Below are 14428 nucleotides of genomic sequence, written 5' to 3' on the forward strand. Positions count from 1 at the left end.
GAATATTCCTTTACTTTGTACTTTGCCCTCATTTTGTTCAAAACCTATATGACTTCTTCTGTGGAATTATTTCAGATATTCAAATATTTAAGGATTTTGGTAAATAATAACATACATTTTATTCTGTTTAACACTAAAATCTGTCAGATCACTTGAAATAGTTATAATTTATAAAGTTATACATACTATATGATACTTTATGGTACTATTTTGATACTTTTATAGTGCTATTGTGTCCTTTTTGAAGTCGGAAATCTCCAGTAACCATTCATTGTTGATACAAATTGAAAATGTCTCCCTTTGTGTGCCACTAAAAAAAAGTCATGCTGATTGGAATTACATAAGGGTGATTTAAATGATTGCAGAATGCACATCTTTGGGTGAACTATTCCTTTTTAACACATATGGTCATTGGTCAGTATTTTCAGTGTCTTACCAGATCCATCAACCCATAGTTACAGCAACAGAATGGTGAGATGGATGATTAGGCCTTTGTGTTTGAGATTGTCAGTGGTTAAAGTGGGACGGTTAGCAATAGCGTACCCTCACTTTTTCAATTACTTTATTGCAGTTATGTTATTAACCAACTTTGCATGCGTGCAGAGTTCGCTTCTAATCAACACGGAAAAATGCCAAATGGAAGGCAGGTGACATGGAAAAAAGTCAGTTATGTGATACACTCGTCAGTGTGAGTGAATGAAGCTGCAAGACAAGTTGATTTATTTAGTGCTGTGAAAAGATAATATTTAATCTCCAAAGCACTGATCTCTCTTTTTTTTTTTTTTTTTTTTGCCACTCTGCCTCTGATTATAAGCGTCCCAGCTGTGCCTACTTCCCTATTCATTGAGCAGAGTCTTGTGGCTTGTTTTACAGCTTCTTTCGGTGTAATTAACATCCTAAACAATCACAACATTCTATGGCTTGGCTGTCATTTCCAAGCTTTCTGTGTTTAGGTCAAAGGCATCTTCTCATTTCCCCTGCAAAAGGGCTCTGCCTCCTCAAATACTCAGAATTTTTGCTCTAGGCTTGTTACCCTGATCCGTTTCTACGGGAAGGCTGACATTTCTGGCACAATGTTCAGATCTGAAGTAGACTGAAAAGAGGTTATGCACTTAACTGCACAAGTAATGACTAATTACGGCACTTTTCGTGCATTCTTGTATGGTACCGTTCAATAGCTGCATGCTGACATGCAATTTCTTGATTTTTCACATTTAAACCTGAAATATCGTACTCTCTGAGACATCCAAAGTTTCAATGTATCCATGAAATAGTTTCGCACTACCCAGGTGAAATGTGAAAAGCACTTTAATACGTTAACAACCCTTTTGTCATAATCGCAGGTGGTCATAATCTTACTGATTCTATGATGCTGTGAGCTTAAAATAACAGTTTATACAGTACATCGTGAATACAGGTTGATTGGGACACTTTTTCCAAGTCATTTCTATGGTGTACAGTCATGTGAAAAAGAAAGGACACCCTTTAAGAAAAGAATCAAGGTGTTCCACTGGCCCGACTGAAATGTTGTGGCGGGACCTCAAGAGAGCTGTGCATAAACGCATGTCCACAAACCTTGATGAACTGAAGCAACGTTGTAAAGAAGAGTGGGACAAAATTCCTTCCCAACGATGTGAGAGACTGATACTGTCATACAGAAAATGATTTCTTTTTGGAACTTATTGCTGCCAGAAGTTGCTCTACAAGCATAAGAATCATAGGCTGCACTTAGTTTGTCACCCATGGCTTTTCCATTTTGGCTTAATTTTTGATAAATAAATAATGACACGGTGTAATATGTCATTTGTGGTTGTTCATCTGAGGTTGTACTTACCTCATTTTAAAACCTGCCAAGGACAAGATGATTTTTTGATTATGTCCTCCTGATACATAAAACCATATAATTCAATAGGGTGTCCTTTCTTTTTCACATGACTGTATATATACAGTATTTACTTACAAGCCTTAGACTTTTGCACAGTACCGTATATGTATACTATTTATGTATACTATATAAAGGAACAGTTCACCCATAAAAGGTAATCTTTTCTGTCACTTTCATGTTTTTTTCAAACCTGACTGACTTTATTCCATAGAACGCAAAAGGTGACTTTTTGCAGAATGATGTTAAAAGACGCATTGAAACTATTAGTGATTTTATAATGACTTGACGGTAAATTTAGCTCTGTTACTCCCCCAGTGCTATCTTATAGCTTTAAAAGAAATGGAATATTCTGGATTATTGTCATATGGTGTATTTTGTACTGCTTTTATTTCATTTTGGAGCCTGACCACCCCTGAAATGAGCAGTTTGTGGCTAGTTTTTATGGCGTGTCAGTGTTTGGAAAAAAATATTACAACATGTTTTAATTATACCTCAGAGACGCAGGAGAAAATTGAGCTCACCACAGCCATTATAGTGTCAGCAGAGGCAGCATAGTGCTCATCATCACAAAGAGTATGTTGCTCGTGATTATACATATGCAATTGTGTAAGAAACCTTCTTATTATTCCTTCCAAACATCTTTAAAATTACTGCATACAACTTGAAAGCAGGCAGATGAGAAACATCCTCCAGAACACACAGCTGAACACAAAGCTCTTTGAATTGTAAATGAGTTCGCTGTACCATGTGGCTCCATACTGTTCTATACAAAGTTTATTGATGGTGGCCGTCTTTGCTGATGTCGATTGGGGTGAACACTGACGTGGTAATTAGAAATTAATTATAATTTCATGTCTGAATTAGAATTAGAATTTATAAGAGATATAAGGTGTCAGAGCTAATAATGCTTGTCTGTCTTGCCTGAATTGAATCTTTAATGTTTCGGTTTTATTTATGCTCAATTCAATAAATAAGAACAAGTGGCGTCCGTAGCCTGTTTGTGTATGTATACACACACACTGCCTTTCAAAAGTTTTTGATCGGTAAGATTCATATATGACAATTTAAAATAACTGTCTATTTTAATATATTTTCAAATGTAATTTATTCCTGTGTTCAAAGCTGACAGCATCATTACTCCAGTCTTCAGTGTCACATGATCCTTCATGAAATCATTCTAATATGCTGATTTGGCGCTCAAGAAACATTCATTATTATAATCAATGTTGAAAACAGTTGTGTGCAATTTATTTTTTTCAGGATTCTTTGATGAATAGAAAGTTAAAAAGAACAGCATTTATTTGAAATAGAATGTTTTGCAACATTATACATGTCTTTACTGTAACTTTTGATCAATTTATTTTCATTCTTTTATTTATTTCTCCCCAAAATACAATAAAAAAATCTTGCTGACCCCAAACTTTTGAACGGTAGTGTTTAATGTTACAAAAGTTTTCTATTTCAGATAAATGCTGTTCTTTTGAACTTTCTATTCATCAAAGAATCCTGAAATAAAAATGTAAATAACTGTTTTCAACATTGATAATAATGAGAAATGTTTCTTGAGCATCAAATCAGCATTAGAATGATTTCTGAAGGATCATGTGACACTGAAGACCAGAGTACACAATATTACAGTTTCTTGTTGTTGTTGTATTTTTAATCAAATAAATGCATCCTTGGTGAGCCGAAGAGAGAAAAATCTTACCGATCAGAAACCTTTATATATATATATATATATATATATATATGTATGTGTGTATGTATGTATGTGTATGTATGTATGTATGTATGTATGTATGTATGTATGTGTATATATATATATATATATATATATATATATATATATATATATAATGTGTATATATATATATAATATGTGTGTATGTGTATATATATATATATATATATATATATATATATTTATTTATTTATTTATTTATATATTTATTTATTTATATTTATTATCATTATTATCATTATTTAATTTTTCTCTCTCTCTCTCTCTCTCTCTCTCTCTCTCTCTCTCTCTCTCTCTCTCTCTCTCTCTCTCTCTATATATATATATATATATATATATATATTTGTAGCACTAATGCCATTGCTCAGAGAGAGCGGGAGATTCTAACCTGCACCACTTCCTCATTTCATTGTTGTTCTCTCCCCAATAATTCAGCATTTACTAATTTATTCACAACAGTCTATATCAATAAAAAGCTGTTGGTACCTGCAAACTGGGTCCTACTACTGTTCCTACTCAGTAGCAAAAAAAATTACAGCGACACGAGCGTCGCCCACCTCCAAACCAAATCAAGTTAGCCAGTTGCCCCAGGGCAAGAGATCTGAGTTAATTTGCTTTTTAAACCTCCCAGATGAAACATTTGCCTCTTAAACGCTCCTTGTAAAAACGTCAGCGTTCATCACAGCGTCCCCTCAGGCTGCAGAAGCGCACAGCCCTCACAATTGTTTTTTTGAAACCGAGACCTGACTCTATAGCTGCCCATACAGGCCTCACGAAATTTTTGCTTCCTCGTTCTTCGGGACATGCTTGAGCGTTATAATTGCTTGCGTCATGCAATTACCCCCGCCTGCAACCTTTCCAAGTCATGATGCTTTTACTCCCAAGTTCTTTGCAGGAAGCTAGTGATGTAATGGCCGCAAGGAGTCTGGACTGTCATCGCTGCACCAGTAGGGTAATGTATGTCATGGCATATGCGGTTAGTGATTGGAAGCCTTTGGGAGCCTCACTTTTCCCAGTGCGGGTATGTGAGTGAGCTCCCCGAGGGCTTGCGGTGTCGTTTCCGAGCCGGCGTGTGAATGAGAGGCCTGTCAGATGGTACGAGCGGAGTTTTAGCCCTCAGCCGAGAGATTCACAAGCTTGCAGACTGCCAGAAAAATGAGTAACACCTTCCTTGGGGAGTTTCCGCAGTCTATAGAGAGCTTGGCAAATTAGCTGTTGCGATCACTGACAATATGTTATGTTTTATTCGCAGCGCCTCACATAGAAATTGAAGCGGGTACCTCAGAGAAAAGTCTTAAGAAGTGTGTAAAAAGAAAAAGTCTTTTGTGGAGTCACTCTGGCGAGAGCTTGATTTCAAGATGGTCTTTTATCGTGAGCAATTGTTGCACAATTAGGTGAATTGGATTTGTGAGAGTTGGGCACTGTGGCGGTTAATGCCAGACCAGGCGTAATCAATTCTCTCCCGTGTCTCTGCCTTTCTCTTTTTACTCTTTGCTAGGGGTTTCAACTGCTGTGGCCCCTCTTAAGGAAAGCTCTTAGAGGAAGCACTTGAAGATGCTCTTCACCTGTCCCTGAGACCTCAGAGATAGAGAGAGAGAGAGATAAAGATAAAGGAAGTAAGGGAATGAGACGGTGATGGTGACAAGGCAAACAAGACCCTGATGACACGTTTCCCAGGAGATTCTGTGTTTTAGGCTTGGAATCTCATAAAAGCAGGGGATCGTGATTTCATTCAGTACTTGATGGTCTGAAATAGTGATCCATGATCTCATTAGTAATTGTAGTTAATAGTAGGTATTCATATATAAAGTGTAGTTCTTGCACACATACATTTGTTTAAACACTGAAACATTGTGTGCAAACAACTTATTGACTCCAAGAAATATTGATTTAGTTTCTGATTAGTATCAGTTTCATTGGTTACTGATTATGGCCTCATTAGTTACGTATAGTTGACTTTCCTTTGTTCTACCCCTGTTTATATAGCCCTGTGTTTCAGTTGTTCTTAGTCAGTTATCATTTAAACATTGTGTGGTTTGTGTTATTCTCCAGAGTGTTCAGTGTTTGGATTATTAATAAAGCCTGTTTTGTTTTTGAATCTCCTTCATCTTCATGCCTGTCAACCACATCGTACACTGTAAAAAGTGATCAGTTGACTTAACTTAAAAAAAGTGAGGAAACCCGTTGCCTTAAAATTAATTAAAAAACTTTCTTGCACTATGGAAAAAATTAAGGTATGTGGAATTGTCAAGTTCACTTAACTTAATTTTTTTCAATTAATCATGGTGACTTTTTAATAAATGCAACTGGAAATGTTGTATAATACAAAATATATTCAAATATAATAATCATTTAATTAATATTCATCTAGATTACCACATTCTGTATAAGTAATGTTAATTGTTAATTCTTTATACCTAAAGCTTTAGTTTATTTGATCAATTTGAAACGTACTAATGTAAGACAAGTGCATAGGGCATTTGACCAGTTAGCTTCACATTTGTATGCGACCATTTCCCATGTGTCCATGGCTTCTGGGCTCTCACTCTTTGTGAAATCTGTTATTTTATCAGGACTCAAGCGGCTACAGAAATCTGAGCCAATGGAAGTGAGTTATAAAGCTTTGGAGGTGGACCGCTGAGAGACGGTCTGTCTGACTCTGGGTGTGTGTGCTGGTGTTTTGGGACACACTGTGAGGTGTCACTCGTGTAAAATGCTCGGGTATTGTCATTGCCCCCCACGTTTTCTCTGGCTTGAAGAGTTGGGATGCTGACCCTGAAGATCTCAAGAAACGGGTTGCATCTGCAGGTCTTCCTTTGTGGGAACATTCTCTGATTTTAGGACAGAAATTACACGCACATTTCCAGCTGCCCTGTCTCCAACGGAGCTCAGCATGGGAGAGAGTTCCTCTTCCTTTGTTGCTTCCCCTATAATTTCACAAAAGGACAGGCGATGGCAAGGGATGGATTTAAGTGGTTTGTCACTCTTTATTTGTGGATTGTGGCGGAGGGGAGGGGGAAAAAGAGAAGGTGACAAACGTGAGAGCACAAATTCAGTCCTGAGTTCAGTTGACTTTCATCTTGAGTGCATCTTGATCACCTCTTAAAGATAGAGTCACAGAGTTAATAGGTTAATTCCTTCCTGGACAGGTTAACACTAAAGTTTCATTCAAATGAGTCTGAAATCCAGTACGACTGAAGGAAGAGGAATGAAATCTCTGGTGGTATAAGTTATTGGGGGCTTTGTATTGTGGTGATATACATTTTATTTAACAGATAAAAAAAAAAGATACTTGTTTACAAACAAATTGTACTCTTTATTTAAAACAAAAGACCCCATTTCCAAAAGACTTATCAGAATCTGTGGATCAGGATAAAAAAAAATTCACAGAAACATTCTATGATGGATCATTTGATTTACATTACTGTTCAAAATTACAATTGCATTACTGTTTTTTTTTAAATGTTTTTAAGTGTCATATGTTAACCAAAGGTGCATTTATTTGATCAAAAATACAGTAAAATCACAAAAATATGTGAATATTTTTGCAGTTTAAAATAACTGTTTTCTGTTTGAATATATTATAAAATATAATTTATGTGATGGCAAAGCTGATTTTTCAGCATCATTATTCCAATCTTCACTGTCATATGATCCTTCAGAAATCATTCTAATATGCTCCCCGAGAAATATTTATTTTTATCAATGTTGAAAACTAGTGCAGCTTACTTTTTTTTTTTGGGAAACCATGATTTTTTTTTTTATGATTAATACGTTTAAAAGAACAGCATTTATTTAAAATAGAAATATTTTGTAACATTATAAATGTCTTTACTGTCACTTGATCAGTTTAATGTATCCTTGATGAAAAAGAAAAAACCCTCAAACTTTTGAACTGTAGTGTATGTATTATTTGCAGCTATGCACTTTTTCTTAAAATGTAATCAGTTGCATTGTATCGCAACATACAAAAACGTCCTTTCTTGATGACAACGGAAATGTTCAGGTGGCTTCAGTCATAACTGTTTTTGTTTGTGTGTGTGAACATATTTATTTTGGATTGATTTATTGATTTGATTTGACTGATTGATCAAACACTCCTACATCAATAATGTATTTGATGCCATCCTTTTCTTTCAAAGTAATTTTAAAGTTTTTGGAAAACAAATTTAGTTTGCATTAAAACATGAATGCTGAATTGTTGGCATGTTATGTTGGAAAACAAGTTTTTGTATTTGTGTAATTAAGATAAGACCGCCAATTTCAGGAGGATGAATAATGACGGTCCGCAAAGAAAGAATTTCTCTGAAAGAATATTGGAAGACTCGGTTTACTATAAAAATGTTAATGGACTTTGCTGCAAAACAAAACTATTATATTTATCTATAGTGCATTCTGTGAGATGCACAGTTATGTATTTTAGTGCAGTAAGCCCAGGCTTCTCTTCTTTTGATTCAGTGGATGTGTCTGACCACTATATAGTGAGGTGTTTATATTGAAACACACACACGTATACACACACTTGCAAACTCCTTAAATTTATTATTAAGATTTAGACGGCGATCAACTTACACTTTAGGAAGCATTCATGCATAAATCTACTTGATTCTGAATGTTTCACACATTTATAGTTGATTGATCACTTTGGTTATGCTGTTAGTTTCAGTGGGGTCGGTGAGTAGTTTATCAAAAGCTAAAACCAAAATTTAAAGCTAATGCAAACAGCCTATTTTGTTGCTTAGGTTGAGGAGAGTGTACTATTACTTTTCTAAGCGATTGGATTGAGTTTTCACCTATTGGAAAATAAAATGAGTACAAAAATCCACATTGAAGAAGGGATCTAAGCCATATTTGGGGAGTTAAGTACCTAGCAACTACCTAGCAACAATCTAGAGCATCCTAGAAACTACAAAAGCCCCACTCAGATTTTCTTCAAAAAAATGTAAAAATGTACACTGAAACAAAATGTGTTGTTTCAACTTTAAAAAGTAAGTGTTCGTGCTGCCTTAACTTTAAGTTTAGTCATCTTGAAATGTGAAGTTGTACTGAGTGACAACTTGGATATTTGAGTTGACTAAACTTAATTTTAAGGCAGCACAAACACTTTAAGTTTAAACAAATTGTTGTACAGTGTATTTCTACTTGCTGTTATAGTATTATATAATTCTACATAATTTTATATAATTTCTATATAATTTATTATGTATAAAATAATATATTTTATGATATTATATAATATTATTGTAGTTAATGTTGTCATTGAGTTGCCATTTGATCAGTTCTATATATATATTTCTACAAAATATATTTTTATTTATATAGAATATTTATTTTACTTTTTGTTTTATTTATTCAGTTCTGCACATCTAAATGTGTTAACAGTTAAATAAATGTCACAGCTTCATTGGTCAGTCAGTGGGCAGGCTTTAGTTGTTTTGAGGGCCGCTCACACCGGCATCGGCTCTGTTTGTGTATCTCCTCTGCGGCAGTCTCAGCTGACTGTGATTACAGTGATGCACAATAATGGCTCCGGCTGCTCAGCGGGAGGTCAGAGGTCACACTGTGCTATCAGGCCATCACAGGCACTGGCTGATATGTGCTCCCAGTCATCTGTGGCTTTAGATAAGCTCGCACGAAAAAAGAGACAAAACTCTGATTATCTGATCATTTCAGAAAGGACAAACTGGGTCAACTGCGTGAACGCTCCAGCAGAAACAAAATGACAAAAATGAGAAAGGACAGTGAGGAGAAATGGTACGAAAGTACAAATGTCAGACCTGTGCTTCGCACACTATGCTGAACGCATTGAAACGCAACTCCAGAGGGAATTAGCACACAATTGAAGTTTAATATGGCGGCTTCTGTAGCGAAGGCTGTTGTAGTACTGTGGGGTGAGCATATTGAAAATGACAAGAGACAGGCTAGTCTAATGACTACAGCTCTCTGGGGATTCCTTCTTGACCTCTTCTATAGCTAATTGCTTCCATTATTCTTGCCCCACAGTGAGAAGAATGAAGCTGGGGTGGGAGGAGCCTATCATAGCCCTGCCCTCCCCCCCATGCTTTGAATGACTGATGAGAAAGATGTGACTCAGCAAAGGGTGATGCAAAATCTTGCTTGGCTCTTGAAGATCAAACTTGTCATTTTATAAAGCAAAACATATATAAGGTGTATAATCTCAATATAGACACTAAGATTTAATGTATACTGTAGGTAAAGACATTTTTTTTTGATGTGTCAAATGTTCTATATGTCATATTATACACAGAAAAAATCATCTGCATGGTTACAGTGTAATGAGAGCTTTTCCAGAGATATGGTTGCATAACGCATGCAGTGGCAAGTGCTAGTCATGTGTGGGAGAGACGCCTCAGGAGAGCCGGAAGGTTCCTCTGAGCAACTATCCATGGACAGGTTCACATTAGCCTAATCGGACAGGTTGTCTATGTACGTCAGAGAATGAGTCCATCTCTGACGGAAACACTGAGTTTGGACTTGTGACACCAACCATGTCCAGCATCTGCTGAGCTAATAATAAATTATTTGGATAATGTGTGCCTCAGTTTCACCACAGTCTGTTTACAGAGTTTATAATGTATACACTCAAAAGTGGCGAGTACTTGTTAAAATAGCAAGCTCTTTAAAATTATACATAAAGATATATGCATAATTTAATAGCAGTATACTTTACATATTTATTATTGATTTGGCTCTGCCCTCACATCTGAGCGCGAAACTCTGCTTGGATAGTTTCAAGATAGTTAAAAAAAAAAATTATACAATAATAATTGAATTGTTCATATGTGTTTATTCAGGGACTTGGATAATGGATAGGGGGCGCTGGCCCAAAAAAGGTTGAGAACCACTGGTGTAGAGGTTGCCTGGTGACGTTAATTGAATAAAAAGCTAGGATTTCTCAGCACTCAATGTTGAAAGGTTCACCATCTCTTGTTTTTTAACCACACATTCATCCTTTTTGTCTCTCCAGGAGCAGTGAAATGCATTTGGAAAAATGTTGTTTTCGTTTTGGAGCAGAGCAGCTTGATAATCCTTTTGGAGTATTTATTTATGGTTAACTCCTCTTGTGCACACACCAACGAGAAATTTGTCACTTCCTCTTGGCATTCCCTTCCACTGCCCCTGTTGTGTCTGTGTTGAATATTCATTGCAGTTGGCATCGCAGGAAAAAAGTGGCATACTGATCAGTCATGCTATTTTTCACCAACCACATTTACAAGATGCTCTGCTTACACCCTGCTCAACATAATTTCCCCCGCTGTTATAACTCAACTGACAATTAAATGATTTGTTCCTTGTTGAATATCATATTTCTTTGTAGACAGTATTTACTTGTAGTATAACACATTTTGCGACAAATGTTGCAAAGATAACTAATACATTTGATAACTAATACACATGTATATGTGTGTATATATATACAGTGGGGAGAACAAGTATTTGATACACTGCCGATTTTGCAGGTTTTCCCACTTACAAAGCATGTAGAAGTCTGTAATTTTTATCACAGGTACTCTTCAACTGTGAGTGACGGAATCTAAAACAAAAATCCAGAAAATCACATTGCATGATTTTTAAGTAATTAATTTGCATTTTATTGCATGACATTAGTATTTGATGCATCAGAAAAGCAGAACTTAATATTTGGCACAGAAACCTTTGTTTGCGATTACAGAGATCATACGTTTCCTGTAGTTCTTGACCAGGTTTGCACACACTGCAGGGATTTTGGCCCACTCCTCCATACAGACCTTCTCCAGATATTTCGGGGCTGTCGCTGGGCAATACGGACTTTCAGCTCCCTCCAAAGATTTTCTATTGGGAAAGAAATTTCTATCTGGCTAGGCCACTCCAGGACCTTGAGATGCTTCTTACGGAGCCACTCCTTAGTTGCCCTGGCTGTGTGTTTGGGTCGTTATCATGCTGGAAGACCCAGCCACGACCCATCTTCAATGCTCTTACTGAGGGAAGGAGGTTGTTGGCCGAGATCTCGCGACACATGGCCCCATCCATCCTCCCCTCAATACGGTGCAGTCGTCCTGTCCCCTTTGCAGAAAAGCATCCCCAAAGAATGATGTTTCCACCTCCATGCTTCACGGTTGGGATAGTGTTCTTGGGGTTGTACTTATCCTTCTTCTTCCTCCAAACACGGCGAGTGGAGTTTAGACCAAAAAGCTCAATTTTTGTCTCATCAGACCACATGACCTTCCCCCATTCCTCCTCTGGATCATCCAGATGGTCATTGGCAAACTTCAGACGGGCCTGGACATGTGCTGGCTTGAGCAGGGGGACCTTGCGTGCGCTGCATGATTTTAATCCATGACAGCGTAGTGTGTTACTAATGGTTTTCTTTGAGACTGTGGTCCCAGCTCTCTTCAGGTCATTGACCAGGTCCTGCCGTGTAGTTCTGGGCTGATCCCTCACCTTCCTCATGGTCATTGATGCCCCACGAGGTGAGATCTTGCATGGTGCCCCAGACCAAGGGAGATTGACCGTCATCTTGAACTTCCATTTTCTAATAATTGCGCCAACAGTTGTTGCCTTCTCACCAAGCTGCTTGCCTATTGTCCTGTAGCCCATCCTAGCCTTGTGCAGGTCTACAATTTTATCCCTGATGTCCTTACACAGCTCTCTGGTCTTGGCCATTGTGGAGAGGTTGGAGTTTGTTTGATTGAGTGTGTGGACAGGTGTCTTTTATACAGGTAACGAGTTAATACAGGTAATGAGTGGAGAACAGGAGGGCTTCTTAAAGAAAAACTAACATCTCTGTGAGAGCCGGAATTCTTACTGGTTGGTAGGTGATCAAATACTTATGTCATGCAATAAAATGCGAATGAATTATTTAAAAATCATACAATGTGATTTTCTGGATTTTTGTTAGATTCCGTCTCTCACAGTTGAAGTGTACCTATGATAAAAATTACAGACCTCTACATGCTTTGTAAGTAGGAAAACCTGCAAAATCGGCAGTGTATCAAATACTTGTTCTCCCCACTGTGTATATATATATATGTATGTATGTATGTGTATATATATGTGTGTGTGTGTATATATATATATATATATATATATATATATATGTATATGTGTATATATATATATATATATATATATATATATATATTTATATATATATGTATATGTGTGTGTGTGTATATATGTATATTTTATGTATAGTTTAAAAAAAAATTACATTCTAAAATAAAAATGCTAAACGTACAGTACATAGTGAAATTTCTCAGTTTGGATAAAAGTACCATTTAAATGACTACCTGTTTGATTTTCAGTGTCACAACACCTGCAGCATTCCGGTATAATACTTTTCCTGCCTCGTTCTAGTTTTCTAATCTTTAAACAAAATTTCCTCCTCAGCTCAGCGATCTTTTCATCCAGTTTGACGAGAAACCTCACGGGGCCGCCTCCCTCGCTCAGGTCCACAAAGCAGTACTTCCAGATGGGAGGACGGTGGCAGTGAAAGTACAGCATCCCAAGGTCCAGCGGCAAAGCTCCAAGGACATTGTTGTGATGGAGGTAATTACAGAGGGAGCACGGCTGCCGATGCCTGGCTTCTGATGCCTAATTCACACGCTCTGTCATTGTCACACGCCCATGTATAGCTCGATTCTTCTAGGGGCCTATTCACCTCCCATTAGTGCTTAAAAAATAGATTCCATCATTCAACCTACAGTTTTATTCATTTATTGTATTGCAAATAGCCATTTGTCCATGCACCTACAATTTCATTTGTATCACATATAATTACTCTATTATGGCCAAGTCTTACTCAGAGTCTTGGTTTAGAGTTCTCTTCAGTTTAATGTCGTATACAGTTGTGCAAGTTTTCATATCCCTTCCTGAGATGTTTCGCACTTTTTTTTTTTGCTAAACATGATGTTTCTTGTCAGGGCCTATAAAACCATATACTAAAATAAAAAAATAAAAAATCATCAATCATCTTGATCAGACCATAAAATGTGTAACTATATGTTTGCCTGTGTCTTTCCTCAGTTTCTCCTTCAGGTTGTCCACTGGTTGTTTCCAGACTTTGCCTTTATGTGGCTGGTGGAAGAGGCCAAGAAGAACCTGCCTCTGGAGCTGGACTTTCTCAATGAGGGCCGAAACGCTGAGAAAATAGCAGACATGCTCAGGAAGTTCAACTTTTTGAAGGTTTGTGAAAGTGTCTCTTTATGTGGAATTGGGGAATAACTGGTGGTAGTCTTTGGGGCGTACAGCAGCAATTGAACTTTTTAAAATCTGAGGTCTTGCCCTCGGTTTCACAGACAAGGCTTAAGCCTAGTCCCAGACTAAAATGCATGTTTGGGCTGTTTTAACTGAAAGCAACTTGCAGTGACATATCTTAAAATATGTCACTGCCATTGTTTTTTCTCAAGATGCACACCAGTGGTGTTTTTTTTTTTCTAGGGCACGTTTATAAAATCTACTTAAAGGTGCGATGTCAGAAGTTTATAAAATCTACTTAAATCTAAGCGAAGTCACAAGTTTTTTAGGCTGACATTTTTTTTTGTCACATACAGCAAACATCTCCTCACTATCCGCTAGCTGCCTGTCCCCTGAACACACTGTAAAAAAACGCGGTCTCTGTAGACAGCCCAGGCTCCACAAACAGCAACAAAAACAAACTGGCACAGCCTGGACCACGAAACATAACAAACAGCGTTCCAGCCAATAACCGACAAGAATGATTTGGGGGTGGGAGTTGGGGGATTAGTGCGCGTGCACACATGAAGGGGGGTGTTGGGGGTGGAGAAGAGAGAAGCATGAAG

At 37.2% G+C, this 14428-nt stretch overlaps 1 protein-coding gene across 3 annotated transcripts in view; it reads left to right on the forward strand.

Moving 5' to 3' along the window:
• adck1 (aarF domain containing kinase 1) overlaps nt 1–14428 on the forward strand; it is a 117594-nt gene that overhangs the window by 48474 nt on the left and 54692 nt on the right. For all 3 annotated transcript variants that reach the window (XM_082144126.1, XM_082144127.1, XM_082144128.1), the window contains 2 exons: nt 13017–13175; nt 13653–13811. In XM_082144126.1, the coding sequence (XP_082000252.1) occupies nt 13017–13175; nt 13653–13811 (318 nt within the window). The remainder of the gene's footprint in view (nt 1–13016; nt 13176–13652; nt 13812–14428) is intronic.

Source organism: Leuciscus leuciscus (genome assembly GCF_965113295.1).
Source record: "Leuciscus leuciscus genome assembly, chromosome: 17".
Classification (NCBI taxonomy): Eukaryota; Metazoa; Chordata; class Actinopteri; order Cypriniformes; family Leuciscidae; genus Leuciscus; species Leuciscus leuciscus.